At 48.5% G+C, this 25003-nt stretch overlaps 1 protein-coding gene across 1 annotated transcript; it reads right to left on the bottom strand.

The window, feature by feature from the left end:
• Positions 1-242: 242 nt before the first annotated feature.
• Positions 243-23966, bottom strand: tmem19 (transmembrane protein 19). The gene is made up of 8 exons (XM_056277014.1): positions 23772-23966; positions 23083-23233; positions 13124-13237; positions 6513-6650; positions 4664-4740; positions 4362-4539; positions 1865-2074; positions 243-866 (listed from the first exon to the last, which is right to left on the bottom strand). Exons 2-8 carry the CDS (start codon positions 23210-23212, stop codon positions 706-708), a joined length of 1008 nt encoding a protein of 335 aa, XP_056132989.1. The 5' UTR covers positions 23213-23233; positions 23772-23966; the 3' UTR covers positions 243-705.
• Between the last annotated feature and the right edge of the window lie 1037 nt (positions 23967-25003).

Below are 25003 nucleotides of genomic sequence, written 5' to 3'. Positions count from 1 at the left end.
CTTATTTTATATTGTATTTTGAGCTTGTGCAGCACTTTGGTTCAACTGTGGTTGTTTTAAATGTGCTATATAAATAAACCTGACTTGACTATGTATATATATATATATATATATATATATATATATATATATATATATATATATGAGTACACACGTGAACAATCTTACAAACACGGTCAAATTCAGTTTAGCCACGTGAACAACGTGATGGAACACAGACATGAACACGCTTGCCCCAGTAGTCGAGTTTCGGCTCCTTTGTTTTATTCAGCCTTCATTTAATAACAGCTGCATTCAAGAGTTGAGAAGAACACCACAATACACAGCCCTTATAACATTAAGAGTAATGTGTGTGTGTGTGTATGAGACTGCTGCTGCCGGTGTGTGTGTGTGTGTCTGTGTGGGTGTGGGGGGGTATGTATGTGCGCGTGTATGTCCAGTTTGTGTCTCACAAAATTAGATAACATTGCATACGCTCTCTCTTCCAAAGACGACTTCCCTACTTTTTCCATGAACAGACAAGGCCGAGGCCTGCCACTGCATGCACGTGTGTGCACGAGTGAAGCGATGGCGACAGACGATCACACCCAGTAGTACATCTGACTTTTCAGAGAACATCTTGAGGAGCGGTATTCCGTATTTAATCCAGACTGCGTCTCAGCAGCAGCGCCTAGCTTCCATCTGTCTGGGCGTCTGCGCGTCAGTCTACCGAGGCCAGATGCCCCAGGCCAGCCCCGGCAAGATGAGGGCGATGAGGAGGGAGGAAAAGAGGTTCACCGCGTTGTTGTCCAGTATGGGTTTCCCACAGATCTGCTTGGTGGTGGCTGACTCATAACTAACCACTTTCCCGATGCTCGTATCAAAACCTGGCAGAAAAAAAGGGGAATTTAACTTTAAGTCAACACATGAACATGCAGTGCAGTAAAGGGTTGTGAATATCAGCAGAGTTTAGCTAACTCTGATAAAGTCTACTGAGTTACATGTTTAAGAACAAGTTAAAACAACATTTTGGGTAAAGTTGGGTGGCCTAACACACACCAGGGTGTGTCCTTTGTAGGTGGTGGTGAGCTGAGTGTCTGAGCTCCCTTCCAAATAAATGAGAGTCAGCAGGGCTGCGGTGTCAGAAACACACATAAAACCTGGTGGAAGCTGAGTTGTACTTATGGATGTACTAGTACTGTGTGTTGGTGAAGGTCTTCTACCAGCTTGTTCTGTCATATCTGCTGGTTAGACACAACACCTCCACTTCTTCTTCACACTGCCTCCTTCACACTGCCTCCTTCTCCCTCATTTGGCTGCTGGGATGGAGATGAAAACACTATGCACCCTGTCATTTTTCCTGGCAAAGTCCTGCCAGACACCAACCATCCGCATCACACACTGCTGCAGCCTGCAGGATCTAAATATTTGTGGATTTTCTATCATCTTAAATAAACCAGTGATAGAAAGTATCAAAGCATATTTGATGCTTTGATACTTTCTATCAACAGCGTATTGGGAGAAGGATGCTGAAGAACGTGGAGCTGCCAGGGAAGCGGAAAAGAGGACGGCTAAAGAGGAGGTTTATGGATGTGGTGAGGGAGGACATGCAGGAGGTGGCTGGTGTGACAGAGGAAGATGCAGAGGACAGGAAGAGATGGAAACGGATGAGCCACTGTGGCGCCCCCTAACGGGAGCAGCCGAAAGTAGTAGTAGTAGTAGTAGAAAATATCAAAGCAGATGCTTTTGCATGTGACTCTTCATGATTGTACCTTTAAGTAAAACAAATCAAGTGTGCAAACGAAGTTTAGCCCTGAAATGTCCATCAGTTTCATGGTTACTTACCAGGATAACATCTCAGCTGTGTAACCAGTAACTACTGTACCTGAGTACTGCATGTTAGCCCCCAGGAACGAGTCGAGGAGCGATCCCATGAATCCAGCCACACCACCGTATACCATGACTGGCCACTGGGGGTCAGCCAAGTCCAGATCACTGACCCACAGGAGCTGAGCCAAAAAGTAAGCCAAGCCGACGGTGAGCCCACCTAGGAAGCTGGCAACCAGTCCTACAGGGGTTACTCCTCCATTAGTTCCTGGGAGGGAGAGAGCGGATAGCTGGGTAGATAGATAGCCAGTGGTCTTGTGACAGAAACCATCATTAACTACAGACACATTAATCACACTGAAGTATACTTCAGTTATTGATGTTTCTAGAACAAAAACAAAAATTTACAACTCTATTCAAAGCAAACTCTTCTGCTCGCCTGCTCACCCAATCCTGCTCCCGTGAACACATCACGCCTGTCCTCCAGAACCTCCACTGGCTCCCTGTCCCACAATGGGTCCAATTCAAAGTCCTTCTCCTCACTCACAAAGCCCTTTATAACCAGCCCCCCCCCCACCTCACTGACCTGTTCCACTACTATACTCCTTCCTGAAGCATTTGCTCCTCTGACACCAACCTCCTGTCTCCACCACACAGGACCAAACACCGGTCCTCCTGTCTCCACCACACAGGACCAAACACCGGTCCTCCTGTCTCCACCACACAGGACCAAACACTGGATGTCCTGTCGCCACCACACAGGACCAAGCACTGGATCTCCTGTCTCCATTACACAGGACCAAGCACCGGACCTCCTGACTCCACCACACAGGACCAAACATCGCACCGCCTGTCTCCACCACACAGGACCAAGCACCAGACCTCCTGTCTCCACCACACAGGACCAAGCACCGGACCTCCTGTCTCCACCACACAGGACCAAGCACCGGACCTCCTGTCTCCACCACACAGGACCAAGCACTGGATCTCCTGTCTCCACCACACAGGACCAAGCACCAGACCTCCTGTCTCCACCACACAGGACCAAGCCCTGGATGTCCTGTCTCCACCACACAGGACCAAGCACCAGACCTCCTGTCTCCACTATACAGGACCAAGAACCGGACCTGGGGTGACAGAGCCTTCTACATAGCTGCCCCCTCCCTCTGGAGCTCCCTCCCCCCAAACACATTAGACTGCACCGATCTGTCCATGTTCACGTCACTAATCAAAACTCCTCTTTTTAGAGTTGCTTTTAATGTGTGATTAATGTTGTGTGTTACATGTTTTGGTTTGTTGCTTTTACATTTAATTTGTGTTTATGTAATGTGTCTTTGAGTACGCTGAAAGCACTCTATAAATAAAATGTTTAATTATTTATTATTACTATCTATAAGCCCAGCGAAAAGCATTTTGCTGGGCTTCAATGACACAGTCTGAGAAGATGTGTGTCCAATCAGCAGCATGATGAGTTAAAATGTCAAAGTAATTTTGAATCTGGACAAGAGGAATGATGTGGCTTGTCATGCTCTATGGTATCTATGTACAGGCTTAATAAGACTTCTCATGGCTAAGAAGTTCATGACTGAGACTGAAACAAAAGTGAATGCAGACTGAAAAGATAAGACTTCTCATGGCTAAGAAGTTCATGACTGAGACTGAAACAAAAGTGAATGCAGACTGAAAAGATTTGCTTTAGCACCAACTTCTGCAACATGTAGTCAATTTCTGCCCAGTAACCTCAGTTTGGACGAATCAAGAAATAAACAAACAGGCAAGCAAGCAAATAAAAAAATAAAAAAAACAAAAGAAGCAAAAAAACAAAAATATAGGAACTGGTCAAGCCATGGTGTCTCTGATGAGTCTTTTCCAGATTTGCTGAAAAGCCATCTGTCAAAATGTGTTTATATCAATGAGTCACCCACCCAGCCCCTTTAGAGATATGACTTGCAGAGGTCTCAGGATTTTCGAGATATGACTTGCAGAGGTCTCAGGATTTTCGAGATATGACTTGCAGAGGTCTCAGGATTTTTAAAGATATGACTTGCAGAGGTCTCAGGATTTTTAAAGATATGACTTGCAGAGGTCTCAGGATTTTTAGAGATATAACTTGCAGAGGTCTCAGGATTTTTAAAGATATGACTTGCAGAGGTCTCAGGATTTTTAGAGATATGACTTGCAGAGGTCTCGGGATTTTCGAGATATGACTTGCAGAGGTCTCAGGATTTTTAGAGATATGACTTGCAGAGGTCTCGGGATTTTCGAGATATGACTTGCAGAGGTCTTGGGATTTTAGAGATATGACTTGCAGAGGTCTCAGGATTTTTAGAGATATAACTTACAGAGGTCTCAGGATTTTTAGAGATATGACTTGCAGAGGTCTCAGGATTTTCGAGATATGACTTGCAGAGGTCTCAGGATTTTCGAGATATGACTTGCAGAGGTCTCAGGATTTTTAAAGATATGACTTGCAGAGGTCTCAAGATTTTGGTTCCCAATCCTCCTCTATGACTGAGGTCTTTTGTTTTTCTTTTCTTGGGTGATTAGTATTTTACCTGTTGGGACTTCCTCCCAGGTGGTGATGAGTCTTGGCTTTGACTGACTTAGAATAGGCCCAATTTCTGAGGCCCAAGTGTCTCCAGCACTGCAGGCGAGTGCTCCCAGGAGAGCCAAGCACATCCAGGAAGCAGAATACTGTTTACTGAAGTCCACCGGTATCTCCCCTGGGCCCACCTGACATAAAGCCACCTGCACTTTAACACTTGTCTTACAATCATGTCAATAAAACAGTTCATTTATATGGATCTTTACTGTATTACAGTAGTGTGTGTGTGTGTGTGTGTGTGTGTGTGTGTACCTCTATCATATAAAGCAATGCCAGCTCTGTGGGAACTCCTCCATTACAGAAGACCTGCACCCAATTTCTCTGACCACCTGATTAAAAGAGACAAAAAACATAAATACAAATGGATAACAATAACAATAATCTGTTTCGTTACACTTTAAAATAAGTGAACTTAAAATTATGTTGTATTTACAGAGATACATATTTTTAGTTTATTTTATTACTTTATTGATCCCTTTGGTGAAATTCTTCCTCTGCATTTAACCCATCCTAGCTGTGTAGCTAGGAGCAGTGGGCAGCTGCCGTGCAGCGCCCGGGGACCAACTGCAGTCGGTCTTGCCATGCCTCGGTCAGGGGCACAGACAGGAGTATTAACCCTAACATGCATGTCTTTTTGATGGTGGGAGAAACTGAAGCACCCGGAGAAAACCCACGCAGACATGAGGAGAACATGCAAACTCTACACAGAAAGGACCTAGGTCCTTGACTAACATAACATAGACAGATAGACGGACAGACAGACATAGATACACAGATAAATAGAGAGAGAGAGAGAGAGAGAGAAGAAAGAGAGACAGATAGACAGACAGAGAGAGAGAGAGAGAGACAGACTAACAGACAGATGGATACAGACAGATAGACAGACAGACAGATATAGACAGGTAGATAGATAGATAGAGACAGACAGAGAGACAGACAGACAGACAGATACAGACAGACAGATTAGATAGACAGAGAGAGAGACAGATAGACAGACAGATTAGATAGATAGCTAGATAGATAGATAGACAGGTAGATAGATAGATAGAGACAGACAGAGAGACAGACAGACAGACAGATAGACAGATACAGACAGACAGACAGATTAGATAGATAGATAGCTAGATAGATGGATAGACAGATAGACAGACAGACAGACACATAGATAGAGACAGACAGACAGACAGACAGACAGACAGACAGACAGACAGACAGACAGATAGATAGACAGATAGATAGACAGATTAGATAGACAGACAGACAGTCAGACAGACAGAGAGACAGATAGAGTGATAGATCATGAGACAAAGAATAAGAGAAAGAGAGAGGTGAGGAGGAGGGCTGAGGAAGAGAAAGAGAGTACTGTAGTTTAGTGTTACGCCCAAAACAAACTGTAATTTAATTACGCTTGCACACAGCAGGCTGGCTTCCTCGTGGAGCCTGCAGTCATCCAGAGGCCTTTGTGCAAAACTCCCAAAATGACTGCCACACATGCACAAGGCACATACCCACATACCGTGTGGGGGAAGTAAAGCCACAGTAACGACTAGTTTGTGTCCAGAGATGTGATGTGTACGTGACAGAAGATGGACCGTAAGAGGAGAAGCTGACAGAGCTTGTATCTGTACTGCCCCCTACTGGACGAAGCGTTTGGGCCTCAAGTTAAACAAAAAGTATGCAGATGAGTCTGTAAGACTATGGTCACATGCATGAATGCAGGTGAATGACCATCGCCTGCCGAGGCAAAATTCCTATCTTGTCCTGCTGAATGTGGGCGGTGCAGGATGTGACGCCAAGTGGGCTCAACCACACACACTTCTTTCCTACTGGCTGAGGCTGCGGATTGCTGGTCAAAGTTCACCAAAGTCGAACTCCAAGCAAAGTGAAGATGTGAATTTCTTCTGCCACCGGAAGTGAAATGTTTTATTCGCTCCTTCTCTCACATAGACTGGAAGTGAACGGGAGGCGAATATTCACCACTGTTAATTTTGCACGTGTGACTGTAGCCTAAAAGTGCCGCACGTGTGGCGATCATTTGTCATGTGCATGGCGTCAACTTAAGTAAAGCATGTTTTTAGACTTTAGTCTGTTTCTCCCTTACCCTCTTTGTAATCTGCATCTATTTTCTTCTTCGTTGCTTTTCCCCAGTGGGTCAGCTTGGAGGAGGTGATGAAGAAGGCCAGCAGACAGGAGAAGAAGCTGTAGTTTGCCATGGTCAGCACAAATCCCACCAGGAGCGCTGCAGAGACAGCAACAGGTTAAAATCATCTTCACAACAAATCCCACAATATCACAACTTCTGAGCACCACACAGTCATCTGACACACAACCACAGGGAGAGATCTGACGCAGTGCAACGATTTTTACACCTGTGTTAAACCACTAATTTAAGCTGATACCACACATTACTTTCACCATCAGCTTTCTTTCTTAAATGGTACATTGCAAATTATCTGCCATCATGTTGCAGAATCACACACACACACACAATTGGAGGTTAGGGTTAGATAACCCTCACCCTAGGGTTGGAAAGATGGTGCCTGGATGGCTGTTGGATATAATCCTTTAAGGATTCTGTCTCTGGGCGGGGCTGACTTGTTGGTATTGACATGACCCGACAAAGGGTTGTTTGTTGTTGGCTTGTGGGTCTTCTATGCATTTTCTCCTTCAAATCAAGAGGTGACAGTGGGGAAATCACAATTAATGTGTTGGTCATAAACTTGATCAACTTCCTATAGGGAGATGCTTCCAGCACAGGCAAGTCTTCTTTTTTTTCCCTAAATTTATTTCAGATTTTCTCCCGATTTAGGGGCCGATCGCTCCCTAGTCTAGTTCAAACACCCTCCCTCGTACTGCACGCACTTGCCAACTGCGTCTCTCCAGCCGGCAGTCTGGAAGGAGACGCCTCGCCACTTCCGTGACGAGGTGAATCCAGGCCAAACCACTGCTTTCCCCACACACACACAGACGCATTCATGTGACCAACACAAGCCGACTCCGCCCCCCTCCCCAAGACAGCAATGCCAAATACTGCTGCTTCATCGAGCCCGGCCATAGTCGGATCTGATGAAACCGGGGCGCGAACCCCGGTTCCCAGTGGGCAACTGCATCGACACAAAGCCGATGCTTAGACCGCTACACCACCGTGGACCCAGCACAGACAAGTCTTCTTACCAAAGGACAGTTCCCCTAAACACGTGAGAGACAGACACACAACCTAACACACACACACACACACACACACACACAGATTAGCAGGCAGGGAAAAATGGCAGAGAGACGGATGGACGGAGTTGAAAGCGGACAGAGACAGTCCTCTTGTGCTGCTGCTGCTTCGTGGAGAGTTTTCACTTGTGATTTCCTGCTGGCTACTTCTCATTGTCAATATCGCCGATGCCGGACGAAAACAAATCGCATAAGATAATTTACATGTCACGTAAGACCGCTGGACAACAGCCACCCTGCACACCCTGCACACCCTGCACGATGACGATGTGTAGGTTTTGCTTGGGGAGAATGGGAAGGTGACGGGTGTCGAGCACCACCTGTAAGAGTATCCGGCCAATCACCCCCCTCCTCCGAGCCGTCCCGGTCTCTGCTCCACCCCCTCTGCTGATCCGGGGAGCGCTGCAGACTACCACATGTCTCCTCCCATACATGTGGAGTCACCAGCCGCTTCTTTTCACCCGACAGTGAGGAGTTTCACCAGGGGGACGTAGCGCGTGGGGGAGGACCACGCTACTCATGTATGTGTGTGTTTCATGATAAATGACACGTTGGTGGAGCTGCTGAACATCTGGAAGACAGGTGTGATGGAGGCCGTTAACGGTGATGGAGGCTGTTTGGAGAAACGGCATGTAGCAGATGACAGGCCGACAGAGAGGCAGACAGCTTTCCACCAAATCCTTCGGAAACAAACCGAACACCCGCGGCCACATTTGTCCTTGTGAGAAGCTGCTGTCGGACAGCTGCTGCCAAACTACACGTTGTCTCGAGGGGACCAAACACATTCCAGTCCATTCCAACACGAATCCATAACCTTTAGTCTGGCTACTCCTTTGTTCAGATCCTGTCTTGGTGCGAGTCCACATTCAGCGGAGCAGCTCCTCTCCCGTGGGACAGACCTCAGGACTCGCACTTTCGCAAAGCGCAATAGACACGAGTGGGTGAAAGATGGGAGACGGAGAATAAAGAAACGAGACAAACACTCGGCAGGCAGCGGTTGGGTTTTAAGGCATTCAGTCACTACGATGTTGTAGAAAAAACTCCCGACTGCCCAAACTTATATAAAAAAACACCACCACCAAAACCAAAACAAAGAAACAACAACCCCAAAACAAACTGAACTATTGTCCCAGTTGGCAGTTGACTACCGGCGTGTGACAGTTATGCAACGTAAGTCTATCAAGCTCATAGTTTCTTCATCTGGACAGGAAATCAACTTGGCTGTTTATGTGGGGCGGCACGGCGGCACAGTGCTTAGCGCGGTCGCCTCACAACAAGAAGGTCCTGGGTTCGAGCCCCGGGGTAGTCCAACCTTGGGGGTGGTCCCGGGTCGTCCTCTGTGTGGAGTTTGCATGTTCTCCCCGTGTCTATGTGGGTTTCCTCCAGGGGCTCCGGTTTCCTCCCACAGTCCAAAGACACGGAGGTCAGGTGGATCGGCCGTACTGAATCGTCCCAAGGGATAGGCTCCAGCATCCCCGCCACCCTGAGAGCCGGGTGAGCGGTTCGGATAATGGATGGATGGATGGGTATTTATGTTGTTCCAGTTCAGTGACCTTATTCCACCTCTCTGTGCATAGCTGAGAGGTCCTTTCAGCTTCACGTGGCCTGAATGTTGTCTTGAGAGACCACGATACACTAGTCAAGTGTTTTAAATGAACATATTCGGGAAGAACAGGAGACCCTACTTCACCTCCCAGAGAGCCACACTTCCCCTGGTTTTCTACTGGGCTGGTTGTCAGTGACATTCATCTGTTTCCAACGCCGTTTCCTCATTCACGATACCCTGCATATGAAATACTCCGGGGTGTCCCGGCAGTCACTCCCAGCCACAGACTCTGGGTTGCAGCAGATGAGACTAAGTACTAAGATTTGTATCGGCACTACACTTTAGAGCCACACGAGAGAGCTTGTTGGCGTTGCTACGAAACTCTCGGTTTCTGCCGTAATAATGTTGCTGCAGGTCAACACAGACTGAACGCTGCACCCGATATGGGCGCTGCGCCCTCCTCTTGTCCACCGGACTGGGATGCAATGCTAAAAAACAAGCAGGCTATTACATTAGCAAACCCTAACCCTAGCAAGTATGAAGGTAGAGACGTACAATTTCTGTCATTGACCACACGAATGTGTGTGTCGTTTATTCATTGTCACACTCCACCTGAACAAACATGGCGCTGCGTTACCAAGGCTACACATTGAGCTCTTAAAGTGAGCAAGTCAACTTAATGCAAACAACAGGCTGTGGTGAATTATGTCCATAAGTCCATTAAGTGTCCACTACAACACTTCAGTTTCAGTTGCATCATGGGAATTTTGAGGGCACTAAGTAGTGAATAGCAATCCAGTCAAGCCATCCGGTCCTTGTATAACCAAAGTGAGAGCTGTGTCTGCATTCTCAGCACAAAGTCAAACACGTCTTCAGTGGGTGTTGGACTCCACCAAGGTTGTCCCTTGTCTCCGGTTCTGTTTGTGATACTCATGGACAGGATCTCAAGGTGCAGCCAAGGTGAGGAGTGTGTCCGGTTTGGGAACCTCAGAATTGCATCTCTGCTCTTCGCAGATGATGTGGTTTTGTTGGCTTCATCAGAACACGACCTCCAGCGCCCACTGGGGTGGCTTGCAGCTGAGTGTGAAATGGCCGGGATGAGAGTCAGCACCTCCAAGTCTGAGGCCGTGGTTCTCCCCCGGAACATGGTGGATTGTTCCCTCTGGGTTGGGGATGAGTTCTTGCCTCAAGTGAAGGAGTTCAAGTATCTCGGGGTCTTGTTCACGAGGGAGGGTAGGATGGAGCGGGAGATTGACAGGTGGATTGGTGCAGCATCAGCAGTAATGTGGATGTTGTACCATCTTACAATGCTGTGATTGCAACTATTCCCCAATCCTCTGTGAACAGTACACATGACCACTGTAACTCTAGTTAATGGTCACACCACCCATACTGCATATGAACCTGGTCGTTAGTTTGGGTCGTTTTGTCACTGTATTGTTTATAAGGGTGGGGACACCTACAGTCACTGTATTGTTTATAAGGGTGGGGGTACCTGCAGTCACTGTATTGTTTATAAGGGTGGGGACACCCGGAGTCACTGTATTGTTTATAAGGGTGGGGACACCCGGAGTCACTGTATTGTTTATAAGGGTGGGGACACCCGCAGTCACTGTATTGTTTATAAGGGTGGGGACACCTGGAGTCACTGTATTGTTTATAAGGGTGGGGGTACCTGCAGTCACTGTATTGTTTATAAGGGTGGGGACACCTGCAGTCACTGTATTGTTTATAAGGGTGGGGACACCTGCAGCCACTGTATTGTTTATAAGGGTGGAGACACCTGCAGTCACTGTATTGTTTATAAGGGTGGGGCCCTTTTTTTGTTTTCCATTACTGCAAAGTACTAGCATTTTGGTAACTGGTACCACTTTTCTGGTACCACCTTTGTCGAGGTTCCAGAAAAACTGGAGCGGGTACCAGAATCAATGCAGACCTCTGATTGGTCAGAGAGACGCATCACCGCGTCATTTTGCGTCACCAATGCGCGCATGTGATGTCACCCGCCATTTTTAAACACCGAAGCGGTCGAAGCGGCGTCATCTTAAAAGTACATTTTGAAATTGAAAAGAAAAAAACAAAAACGGAGAGGCGAAAATCCACGCCGCCCTAACCCTAACCTTAACCCTGACCTTAACCCTAACCCCGACCCTGACCCTAACCTTAACCCTAACCTTAACCCTAACCTTAACCCTGACCCTAACCCCGACCCTAACCCAACCCTAACCTTAACCCTAACCCTGACCTTAACCCTAACCCCGACCCTGACCCTAACCCAACCCTAACCTTAACCCTAACCTTAACCCTAACCTTAACCCTGACCTTAACCCTAACCCAGACCCTGACCCTAACCCTAACCTTAACCCTGACCCTAACCTTAACCCTAACCTTAACCCAAACCCTAACCCAACCCTAACCCTGACCTTAACCCTGACCCTAACCTTAACCCTAACCTTAACCCTGACCCTAACCCTGGAAGACAACAGAGAAGTGAGTCGAGTCCAGTCCAGTCGAGCCGGTACCATGTAGTGGAAAAGGGGCTTAAGATGAGCGGTGAAACGTTTCTCTCAATAGACGCTGCGTCCACATGGACTGGTCCAGCGTTCTGTGTTTGATTCCAGACCCGGTCTACAGGGACAGCTTCTCAGGAAAACCTTCCACACATGCAGATCAGGGATATCCATGTGCACCAGTCGCCAGAAAACCAAGCACAGACCGCATTTGGATGTGTGAGGAGGAGCAGCACAGGTCTTCTCCTCATGAGGTGTGAGGAGGAGCAGCACAGGTCTTCTCCTCATGAGGTGTGAGGAGGAGCAGCACAGGTCTTCTCCTCATGAGGTGTGAGGAGGAGCAGCACAGGTCTTCTCCTCATGAGGTGTGAGGAGGAGCAGCACAGGTCTTCTCCTCATGACGTGTGAGGAGGAGCAGCACAGGTCTTCTCCTCATGAGGTGTGAGGAGGAGCAGCACAGGTCTTCTCCTCATGAGGTGTGAGGAGGAGCAGCACAGGTCTTCTCCTCATGAGGTGTGAGGAGGAGCAGCACAGGTCTTCTCCTCATGAGGTGTGAGGAGGAGCAGCACAGGTCTTCTCCTCATGAGGTGTGAGGAGGAGCAGCACAGGTCTTCTCCTCATGAGGTGTGAGGAGCAGCAGCACAGGTCTTCTCCTCATGACGTGTGAGGAGGAGCAGCACAGGTCTTCTCCTCATGAGGTGTGAGGAGGAGCAGCACAGGTCTTCTCCTCATGAGGTGTGAGGAGCAGCAGCACAGGTCTTCTCCTCATGAGGTGTGAGGAGGAGCAGCACAGGTCTTCTCCTCATGACGTGTGAGGAGGAGCAGCACAGGTCTTCTCCTCATGAGGTGTGAGGAGGAGCAGCACAGGTCTTCTCCTCATGAGGTGTGAGGAGGAGCAGCACAGGTCTTCTCCTCATGACGTGTGAGGAGCAGCAGCACAGGTCTTCTCCTCGTGAGGTGTGAGGAGCAGCAGCACAGGTCTTCTCCTCATGAGGTGTGAGGAGGAGCAGCACAGGTCTTCTCCTCATGAGGTGTGAGGAGCAGCAGCACAGGTCTTCTCCTCCTGAGGTGTGAGCAGCATCACCAGCCAGTCGTCTTAACAGCAGTCTTACACCAGCAAGGCTGAAGCAAACCGAACACCAGCTCACGAGTCCAGAAGAGCAACACCGTCTGTGAAAACACACTCTTGTGGAACCCTGTACCAACAACACCGCGGGTCAGCACACGCTAGCATGCGTGTGCTGACCCGCGGGTCTTACGGCTCCATCTGGGGACGAGCCAGTCGCCGTGCTCGCACCCCGTTTATTGGTGCACGCAACAACACTTCAGATGACTTGACAAGCTTTAGAAAATGTTTGTAGCCATTGAAAATGCAAACTTCTTATATGTATCCTGTCACACACACACACACACACACACACACACACTTACCGCTCAGGGCTCCTGTACGGTCAAGACTTCTTCTCTTCACAGCTCTGATGGTCACCAGCAGAGGAACCAGGATGGAGAACAGCCATCGCCATGGTGACACGGGCTGCAACGTGCCTGGAAATACATCAACACCTTAATGGGCCGCTGTAAACCCTTCACTTGTTCTCCCTTTCCCACCTTCGATGGTCGAGGGACATGAATGTCAGTGGTTTAGGTAAGTGAAATCTGCTGCTCATTATATAATAATAATAATAATGATGATAATAATGATGATGATAATAATGATGATAATAATGATGATGATAATAATGATGATGATAATAATGATGATAATCATAATGATGATAATAATAATGATAATAATAATAACGATGATAATAATGATGATGATAATAATAATGATGATAATAATAAGCATCTTCCTCTGTGTGGAGTTTGTATGTTCTCCCCGTGTCTGTGTGGGTTTCCTCCGGGTGCTCCGGTTTCCTCCCACAGTCCGAAGACCTGTAGGTCAGGTGGATCAGCCGTACTAGATTGTCCCTAGGTGTGAATGTGTGTGTGTGTGCGTGTGTGTGTGTGTGTGTGTGTGTAGGCCTTTAATGGACTGGCAGCCTGTCCAGGGTGTCTCCCCACCTGCCGCCCAGTGACTGCTGGGATAGGCTCCAGCATCTCCGCGACCCTGAGAGCAGGATAAGCGGTTTGGATGGATCCATTCATCCATCCATTATAACGCTGGCAACATTAACCAGTCATCTAACGGGTCGGACCCTTTAGTTGACTGGTTAACATTGTCGCCCGCGGTGCAGGAGATACGGGTTCGTGTCCTGGCGGTGGGGCGGTTCTTGACTGGCCCCCTGAGTTTGCTGCATTGGTATAGAGCAGGATAAGCGGTTTGGATAATGGATGGATGGATGGATGGATGGATGGATAATAAACATTTTACTTTAAGGTGTCTTTCATGACACTCAAGGTCATCTTACATCAAATACAATATGTCTTGATGCACGCTCCATAATCCAGGTCAGAACACCACAGGAGGTGGAATCAGTTCCTCTGGACACACCGTTTAGTGAGAGAAACGTTTCATCATCATCATCATCTAGATGACTCCTTCAGTCTCACCTGACTGCAGGTGTCCCCACCCTTATAAACAATACAGTGACTGCAGGTGTCCCCACCCTTATAAACAATACAGTGACTCCAGGTGTCCCCACCCTTTTTAACAATACAGTGACTGCAGGTACCCCACCCTTATAAACAATACAGTGACTCCAGGTGTCCCCACCCTTTTTAACAATACAGTGACTCCAGGTGTCCCCACCCTTATAAACAATACAGTGACTGCAGGTGTCCCCACCCTTATAAACAATACAGTGACTGCAGGTGTCCCCACCCTTTTTAACAATACAGTGACTCCAGGTGTCCCCACCCTTTTTAACAATACAGTGACTGCAGGTACCCCACCCTTATAAACAATACAGTGACTGCAGGTGTCCCCACCCTTATAAACAATACAGTGGCATAACGACCCAAACCAACAACCAGTTTCATATGCAATATGGTTGTGACCATTAACTGGAGTTACAATGGCCATGTGTACTATTCACAGAGGGTTTGGGAATTACTATTTGCATATTAAACTGGTTGTTGGATTTGGTCATGCAGGCAGGGTGGAGTGGGTGGAGAAGAGTGTCAGGAGTGATGTGTGACAGAAGGGTACCAGCAAGAGTTAAAGGGAAGGTTTACAAGATGGCTGTGAGACCAGCTATGTTGTATGGTTTGGAGACAGTGGCACTGATGAAAAGACAGGAGGTGGAGCTGGAGGTGGCAGAGATGAAGATGATAAGGTTTTCATTGGGAGTGATGAAGAAGGACAGGATCAGGAACGAGTATATTTGAGGGACAGCGCAGGTTGGACGGTTTGGAGACAAAGCAAGAGAGACAAGATTGAGATGGTGTGGACATGTGTGGAGGAGAGATGCTGGGTATACTGGGAGAAGGATGCTGAATATGGAGCTGCCAGGGAAGAGGAGAAGAGGAAGGCCAAAGAGGAGGTTTATGGATGTGGTGAGGGAGGACATGCAGGTGCCTGGTGTGACAGAGGAAGACGCAGAGGACAGGAAGAGATGGAAACGGATGATCCGCTGTGGCGCCCCCTATCGGGAGCAGCTGAAAGTAGTAGTAGTAGTAGTAGGTTTTGGTCGTTATGCCATTGTATTGTTTATAGGGCCCTACCAAATTCACGGTACATTTCGCTCAATTTCACGGATCTAGTTTCTCGAAAATCACAGATTTCACGGATTCTATAAGAAAAATGCGACATTTCACGGCAATGATTAAATTACACTTTTTCTTCACACAGGGCCTTAATAGCCCAGCCTACTGTACACAGCATAACCGTACTAGTGGTTGAATGTAAGCACTGAGCATCCTGCGACGGTGCTTGGCTTCATGCTCTGTGTCTGCGATGAAAATACTTGTCCATGTTTTGACACGGCCCTCTCCGCGTCCACAGAGTTCGTCGGGATTGACAGACAGCGCCACGCTTCTTTAGCAAGATGTGGTAGCCTAGATTCGGAGGATTTCCAAAAAGCTAGCGCTGGTAAAGTTGTGTCCACCTCTTGTGCGATGTGTTTATAGTTCGGCAATTCCAGCCTACAGTTTTTGTCAAATCCAGGAATGTCCGTGCTGAGTGAGTTTAAATCCACCGTCAAAATAAGTATTTTTGCAGGGTCAAAAATGCGCACTGCTTTCAGGAATTCGGCCGCTGGTTGTTTAAATCTACTTTGCGTAATGTTCTCGTTTGACTCATCTCTGTAGCAGTAATACTGCCTGATCTTTTGTATCGTGCCAGAAAACAAGTGATGAGCACTGGCATTTAAATCTGCACGCTCGGAGTGAATTTCATTCGCCTGTGCTTCTGCCCAAAAGAGCAAATCCATGACCCTGTTGTACGCCTTGCGAATTAATACATGTCGAGATTCAAACCAAGTGATCAAGTCCATTAGCTTAGTGGCATTTTTGGAAATGAATTTGACGTCCTCATTCAGGTGAGGATCGTGTAAAAGATTTAACAGTTCGGTCAATGCCTGTGTTCGGGGTGTCAGTGCGAGCTCCTGTTCCACAAAATCTGCGTAAAAGTCCAGATGAGCTGCGTGATACTGTACAGCCCGAAACCACGAGTTCCATCTCGTCATCACTGGTTCAGGTGGAAGGGCAATTTCCCCCACCGTTTCCCCTGTCTTCTCTGCAATGCTTTCCTGATAGTGTAGTTTGCGACTGGGACAATGCTTAAACACTTTTTTGACGTAGCTCACTAACTTATCTACTCTAGGAAACTCAGCTCTCCACAACTCACTCACCAGAGAAATCATGTGGGCATTGCAAGTGATATGCACCGAGTTTGGCACGAGACCCTGGAGTACAGATTTGTATGACTTCGTCATGTAGGTTGCATTGTCACTAATGAAAGCAGATACTTTGTTAAAGTCTGCACCATATTTTGTGAGGGTTTTAATTACGGCTTGTGAAACAGTGGTATAGTTTACAGCATCCAAGTAAGCCCAGTCGGCCAGCACTGCTGTTAGAGTTCCAGTCTCAACATCTTCGGCCTTGTCCCACATGAAATCGAAAATAACATGCAAAACATAATTGTCCTGCTCGTCGGTGGACTCATCCGAAATAATTGAAAACGATTCACATGAATTTATGATAGATTTTACCTCTTCAAATTGTGCGTCAAACAGCTTAGGAAGGTAGTCTTGTCGGAGCTTATTTGCACTGGGTAAACCGCCCGCATTTCTCACATTACGTTGAAGGTAGTCCCTCAGTTTCGGGTGATCAAGCTTCTCCAGCGGTATGTTAGCACTAGCTAATGTTAGGCTTAGGGTTAGGGTTAGCACTAGCTAATGTTAGGGTTAGGGTTAGCACTAGCTAATGTTAGGGTTAGCACTAGCTAATGTTAGGGTTAGGGTTAGCACTAGCAAACGCCTCAACAAGCTCCATGGTTGCCAAATGTCGAGACTCGGTGCTCTCGGTTGTTTTCTTAAACATCGATGAAATTGTTTTTTGCTTCTTGTTGGTTCCACCTTGTGGTTCTTTTTCGGCAGCCCTCTTTTTGTTGAGATGAGTTTCACTTTCCAAGTGACGCTGAATCGTTGCTCGTCGACTGAGATCTAAGGAGATATTACAACTCGTACAAATTAATTTTCCGCCATGAGCGTGTAAAATATGTTTTCCAAACTCAATTACTCTGTCGTCTGCAGTCGTGTTTTTTGAGGTTTTAGATTTCGACATCTTCAGTACGTTAGGGCCTAAGCTAACATGCTGACGACAGCTAACTCAAACTATGCTAGTAACAAAAATGATCATTGCGACCACCCCGGATGCTCATTTAACCAATCAATGTCTTAGACACGTGAATGCTTTTATTCGCGCATCCAAAATGTCAATCATGTCAGCACAGTATTTTCTCAAAGTAGTTGCGCACTTAAATTCTGCATTTCACGGCAAATGGTCAATTACACGGGAAGAGGCTGATTTCACGGTCCGTGACGCGATTTTCACGGCCGTGAATTTGGTAGGGCCCTATTTATAAGGGTGGGGTACCTGCAGTCACTGTATTGTTTATAAGGGTGGGGTACCTGCAGTCACTGTATTGTTTATAAGGGTGGGGACACCTGCAGTCACTGTATTGTTTATAAGGGTGGGGTACCTGTAGTCACTGTATTGTTTATAAGGGTGGGGTACCTGTAGTCACTGTATTGTTTATAAGGGTGGGGTACCTGTAGTCACTGTATTGTTTATAAGGGTGGGGTACCTGCAGTCACTGTATTGTTTATAAGGGTGGGGACACCTGCAGTCAGGTGAGACTGAAGAGGTCACCTAGATGATGATGAAACATTTCTCTTACTAAACCTTGTGTCCAGAGGAACTGATTCGATGTTATTTGATGTTCTTACCCAGATTATGAAGCATTATGAAGACATGTCAAAAACTGGGTGGTTGCTGGTTTGTTTCTGCCTGTGACAGCTCAGGAAGGTCACTGAATGGTCTCTGTGTCCCGTAGTGGCCTGCTAATCATGACAAACACATGGAGCCTCTGATGTGGTTGATCTCAACTGGTACTCCAGAGACAGACAGAGCGAGGGAGGGAGAGGGAGACAGAGAGACAGACAGAGAGACAGAGAGATGGTGTCCTCACTACAAAGCCACGCTAAAAAAAGAAAACTTCATGGCTGACTGATGATGTTTGCTACAGTAACAGAAACAGGTCTTCATTCATCCTCGCTCAAAGGGCACTACCAATAACAGCCTATGTCCATTATGTGATCACACTGCTCTGTGTTCAGATGAGTCACAAGTTCAAATCTTCATGACTTCACTGCCGCATGGCAAGAACTGATTCACACAAGTCACATGTTGAACATGTGAATGTTTGTAGTGAGTCACAAGTTCAAATCTTCATGATTTCACTGCCGCATGCTGAGAACTAATTCACACACAAGTCAAATGATGAACATGTGAACATACGTAGTCCAGAAATACTGTTCAGAAGTCAGACGTCTATGACACTAGAGGGCCTGCCACAAAAAACGGTTTGTTCACACACAAAATATTTGTGGTTGACCCACAACAGTACTGGTATCAAACACCGAATAATGCCTTTAGTACATGCTGGTAAACATGGAGCATGAGAGATGACGAGCTGGATCATCAGACTGACCACAGTGGGACCAGGTCTGCTGTACATGGACCATGAGAGATGACGAGCTGGATCATCAGACTGACCACAGTGGGACCAGGTCTGTTGTACATGGACCATGAGAGATAAAAGGCTAGAGCATCAGACTGACCACAGTGGGACCAGGTCTGCTGTACATGGAGCATGAGAGATAAAAGGCTAGATCATCAGACTGACCACAGTGGGACCAGATCTGTTGTACATGGACCATGAGAGATAAAAGGCTGGATCATCAGACTGACCACAGTGGGACCAGGTCTGTTGTACATGGACCATGAGAGATAAAAGGCTGGATCATCAGACTGACCACAGTGGGACCAGGTCTGTTGTACATGGAGCATGAGAGATGACGAGCTGGATCATCAGACTGACCACAGTGGGACCAGATCTGCTTTACATGGACCATGAGAGATAAAAGGCTGGATCATCAGACTGACCACAGTGGGACCAGGTCTGTTGTACATGCAGCATGAGAGATGACGAGCTGGATCATCAGACTGACCACAGTGGGACCAGATCTGCTTTACATGGACAATGAGAGATAAAAGGCTGGATCATCAGACTGACCACAGTGGGACCAGATCTGTTGTACATGGAGCATGAGAGATGACGAGCTGGATCATCAGACTGACCACAGTGGGACCAGGTCTGTTGTACATGCAGCATGAGAGATGACGAGCTGGATCATCAGACTGACCACAGTGGGACCAGGTCTGCTGTACATGGACCATGAGAGATAAAAGGCTAGATCATCAGACTGACCACAGTGGGACCAGGTCTGCTGTACATGGAGCATGAGAGATAAAAGGCTGGATCATCAGACTGACCACAGTGGGACCAGATCTGCTGTACATGGACCATGAGAGATGACGAGCTGGATCATCAGACTGACCACAGTGGGACCAGATCTGCTGTACATGGAGCATGAGAGATAAAAGGCTAGATCATCAGACTGACCACAGTGGGACCAGGTCTGCTGTACATGGAGCATGAGAGATAAAAGGCTGGATCATCAGACTGACCACAGTGGGACCAGGTCTGTTGTACATGGAGCATGAGAGATAAAAGGCTGGATCATCAGACTGACCACAGTGGGACCAGATCTGTTGTACATGGAGCATGAGAGATGACGAGCTGGATCATCAGACTGACCACAGTGGGACCAGGTCTGTTGTACATGCAGCATGAGAGATGACGAGCTGGATCATCAGACTGACCACAGTGGGACCAGGTCTGCTGTACATGGACCATCAGAGATAAAAGGCTGGATCATCAGACTGACCACAGTGGGACCAGGTCTGTTGTACATGCAGCATGAGAGATGACGAGCTGGATCATCAGACTGACCACAGTGGGACCAGATCTGCTTTACATGGACAATGAGAGATAAAAGGCTGGATCATCAGACTGACCACAGTGGGACCAGATCTGTTGTACATGGAGCATGAGAGATGACGAGCTGGATCATCAGACTGACCACAGTGGGACCAGGTCTGTTGTACATGCAGCATGAGAGATGACGAGCTGGATCATCAGACTGACCACAGTGGGACCAGGTCTGCTGTACATGGACCATGAGAGATAAAAGGCTAGATCATCAGACTGACCACAGTGGGACCAGGTCTGCTGTACATGGAGCATGAGAGATAAAAGGCTGGATCATCAGACTGACCACAGTGGGACCAGATCTGCTGTACATGGACCATGAGAGATGACGAGCTGGATCATCAGACTGACCACAGTGGGACCAGATCTGCTGTACATGGAGCATGAGAGATAAAAGGCTAGATCATCAGACTGACCACAGTGGGACCAGGTCTGCTGTACATGGAGCATGAGAGATAAAAGGCTGGATCATCAGACTGACCACAGTGGGACCAGGTCTGTTGTACATGGAGCATGAGAGATGATGAGCTGGATCATCAGACTGACCACAGTGGGACCAGATCTGCTTTACATGGAGCATGAGAGATAAAAGGCTGGATCATCAGACTGACCACAGTGGGACCAGGTCTGCTGTACATGGGTTAGTGTGTCAGCTTGTTATGTGAACTGGACCCTTGTGTAGGTGATCTGGAAAGTGGAGTGTTGTCTCAGGTCTTTTACATCATTTCACTGGAATCAGGAATCAAAAACACTTTGTCATTCCACCTCATGTACTTGTGCATATGAAGTGAAACGAAATGCTGTTTCCCTCCCCCCGCCCACAGCAGTGCAACATACAGACAAAAACATGGTCAGGAACTACAAGAACACACATATTCACAATAACACATATATCCGAACTAAACAAAATACAAAATAAAATAAAACACGGTCCAAGGGAACAAACGCCAGCCAGGATGACTGTTGGAACCACCGGTCTGCATGGGCTAGCAGTTAGCATAGCCTGCCCCGCTTCCACGTCCTGTCAGACCGCCCTCCGTGTTTCCTCCTCGGGCGCAGCTCCAGGCAGGAGCCGTGGTCCCTGTGGCAACTGGACGAAGCAGACCAAGCCCTCCCAGCCAATCCAATGCCAGCTCCCCCAGCCAGACACCCTTGACACACCTCCCCACACTCCTCACGACGACATCAAAAACATCAGTCAACGCCAGGGGAGGCCGCCGCCAGACCGCCCTCGGTGTTATCGTAACTGCCGGTCTGCATGGGCTAGCAATTAGCACAGGTGAGCCTAGCTGACCCACACCACCCAACCATGACAGGCAGGACCCCCCCAGGACCCCCCCCCCCCAAGGTACAGATTCCAGATGTCCCAAACGAATGGACCAGGAGCACCAAGCAGGTTGGGTAGGTAGGGTAGAGGGGGTCTGGGGAAGGGCTTCAGGACCAAGTGATCTGGGAGTGGATGAATGGAGCCAGAGATCTCAGTCTGATGGCCCGAGGGCTGGACCGACAGACACAACCGACCTAGAGGGCGACCAGCATGCAGGACTGAATGGCGGAGCAGCCCCAGTGGATGGGCAGGTGAATGACCTGGAGACCAGTGACGTGTATGGGTCAACCACTCTAGAGATCGGCGGCATGTATGGGTCAGCCGCTCGGGAGATCGGTGGCACGGACAAGACCGCCGCTTGGGAGATCGGCGATTAAGACAGGACTGCCGCCGAGGAGGTCGATGGCATAGGCAGGGGAGCCGCTCGGGAGGCCTGCGATGTAGGTAGGACAGCTGCTCAGGAAGCTGGTGGTGTGGACAGGATAGAGGAAGGACTGCTTGGGGTACAGGCATCAGAGGCGGCAGGACAGCTCAGGGTACAGGCATCGGAGACAGCGGGGCTGCTCGGGATACCAGCATCAGAGGCGGGACCACTCGGGGAATTGGCTTCGGAGGCGGGACCGCTCGGGGTACCGGCGTCAAAGGCCAGTACCCCGAGCGGTACCCCTTGTACTGTTTCCTAGTATACTGTTTCATATATTGCCTTCATTGAGGACAGGACTGGCTGAATTTGTTGCTGCTCCATTTTTAGAAGGGCTACCAAGAGCCACCGTTAGCAGCGACTGACTAGCCACTGTTGTGTTTTCCGGAAGCCGGAACAGGTGCACGGCAAGTCAATGTTGCCAGCAGCAAGGAGGCTACTTAAGACTGAAAAAAAAAAGCTTTTTTAAAAAGCCATCCATCCATCATCCAAACCGCTTATCCTGCTCTCAGGGTGGCGGGGATGCTGGAGCCTATCTATCCCAGCAGCCGCTGGGCGGCAGGTGGGGAGACACCCTGGACAGGCCGCGAGGCCACCACAGGGGTTTTAAAAATCCGATTTTTGGAATTTGTGAATCTATTGAGGATCGCAGAAGATAAGAATTGTGATTCTTACGTGAATCAGTGTTCCCCACCTGTACTGGCAGCAGTTTGGAGGCCTTCAGAAGTCTGTGTTGTTATGTTGTAGCCGACAAAACATGATTAGAAGGATACAAGGGCACGGCACCAATGTGTGTGTGTGTGTGTGTGTGTGTGTGTGTGTGTGTGTGCGTGCGCGCAGAGTTATAAAAACCAGGTCCAGAAAGTAAAAGTCCAAACTTTGTCTTTGCTCCAACCATGTTACTAAACCAGCAGATTTCATCAGCTGGCTCCCCCACCTAGTTGTGGAGTGGTGCTGACTAGAATCTGCTGGTGTAGTGCACGAGTGGAGCACATACATGGTTTGGCCTTTTACTTTCTGGACCTGGTTTTTACACCTGCGTGTGTGTGCGTGTGTATACATACGTCAGCAGACACACTCACCGTAGTACGTGCTGATGATGAGGGACAAGACCCAAAAGGACAGGGAGATGGCCAGCGTGGCGCAGAGCAGCAGCATGTCGGTCACCATCTTGGTGTACTCTTTAATCAGCAGCTCACTCTCGGAGAGCATGGCGCGCGGCGGATCCAACACCTGCGGGCACAGCAGACAGGAAGATCGACGTCACACGTCACACGTCACGCCTGCTTCCGGCGCGCTTTCCAAAAGACTCCGTATCCCTCGTTCGTTACCTTGTAGCCACATCTGAACTCAACCCAACTGAACCGATACGTTCCAGTCAACTCATCGCTTCCGGCGTCAACAAGCGCAGGACGCCATGACGCAGCCATGACGCGGCTCGGGGTAGAATGTGAAGGGACTTGGCCTAAAGTCCGTTCATCTCCCGCATTTTATGGACGCACACACACACACGCACTCACACGCACGCACTCACACGCAATCACACGCACGTCCCAGACTGCAGACGCGGACTGTGAAGCATCTCCTTGCACGACAGCGACGTGCAGGGCTACGCAGTAACTGTGGGTTTGTGTGCCGACACTGAACCACATAAAACCGTTACCAAATCCGGGTGAGACGAAGACTTCCTTAAATCACCGAGCGCTAATTAACCGCACGAGGAGAGGCGTGTGTGGCCTCACACGCGACGGGTTGGGACGGCGCTACTCACTTCGACACGGCGCAGTCATGGCGAGCAGGAGCACCAACCGGTCTTCCATCGGCCTCGAACCTGTGTGTGTCTGCTCACGCCACCTCAGCAAAGCGTCCCGACCGCGGTCGCCCCACACCACGGACGCAGACAGACAGGCAGACGGACGCCCCCCCCCCCCAACACACGGGGCGGAGCAGAGCAGGAGGGACACAGCGACGGACGCTCTTCCGCAGCTGGAGCCCAAACCGGAACTAAACCCCGCCCACGCGCTGACGTCACAAACACGTCCAACCAAACCCAAACCAACAACCGAGAAACAAAAAACAAAGCGACAATAAAGAGGACCCTGCCCTGCACTGCTGATCTTGTCAGCTGGTTCAGCAGATTTGAGTCATTTATTTTGGTCTCGTCCCCACGTTTGTACTTTTTGGCAAGATGTGGGAACATTTATTCCCCATTATGTTGATCCCGAACGTTGATCCCTTCCCATCAAACCGTTCGGCTTCTTCATCCAAAGCAGCAGAATCCAGTGCAGCTGGACTTGGTATAGTATATATCCGGGAAGACGTGTCGCCTCTCAGCCAAGAGGCTTCCTCAGTTCTGCCTTCCCGACTAGACCAGGCTAGTCTGACTAGACCAGGCTACTCTGACTAGACCAAGCTAGTCTGACTAGACCAGGCTACTCTGACTAGACCAAAGTAGTCTGACTAGACCAGGCTAGTCTGACTAGAGCAGGCTAGTCTGACTGGCTGGTGATGCCACTCAGACTTTATCCTCTGGGAGTCGCTGTCAGAGCTATTGATATGCGTGGCTCTTTGTGTCCCGATGAGCGACGGGCGCCGGTAAACATCGGGACACAAAGAGCCATGGACATCTATAGCTCTGACAGCGACTCCCAGAGGATAAAGTCTGAGTGGCATCACCAGCCAGTCAGACTAGCCTGCTCTAGTCAGACTAGCCTGGTCCAATCAGACTAGTTTGGTCTAGTCAGACTAGCCTGCTCTAGTCAGACTAGCCTGGTCTAGTCAGACTAGCCTGGTCCAGTCAGACTAGCTTGGTCTATTCAGGCTAGCCTGGTCCAGTCAGACTAGTTTGGTCTAGTCAGACTAGCTTGGTCTAGTCAGGAAGCAGAACTGAGGAAGCCTCTTGGCTGAGAGGCGAAACGTCTTCACGGATATACTATACCAAGTCCAGCTGCACTTGATTTGGATAACCATGACGACCTGGATGAATGGGAACATTCACAGACT

The sequence above is a fragment of the Lampris incognitus genome, chromosome 3, assembly GCF_029633865.1.
Source record: "Lampris incognitus isolate fLamInc1 chromosome 3, fLamInc1.hap2, whole genome shotgun sequence".
NCBI lineage: Eukaryota > Metazoa > Chordata > Actinopteri > Lampriformes > Lampridae > Lampris > Lampris incognitus.
The sequence above is the reverse complement of the archived record's forward strand: the minus strand, read 5'-3'. Positions and strand labels throughout refer to the sequence as shown.

Coding starts and splice junctions, on each gene's coding strand:
- tmem19 (XM_056277014.1), bottom strand. CDS start 23,212: ATGCTCTCCGAGAGTGAGCTGCTGATTAAAGAGTACACCAAGATGGTG. Junction 4,741..6,512: donor AGATGCAGATTACAAAGAGG/GTAAGGGAGAAA, acceptor TCTTTTAATCAG/GTGGTCAGAGAAATTGGGTG. Junction 867..1,864: donor GGCTAACATGCAGTACTCAG/GTACAGTAGTTA, acceptor TTTTTCTGCCAG/GTTTTGATACGAGCATCGGG.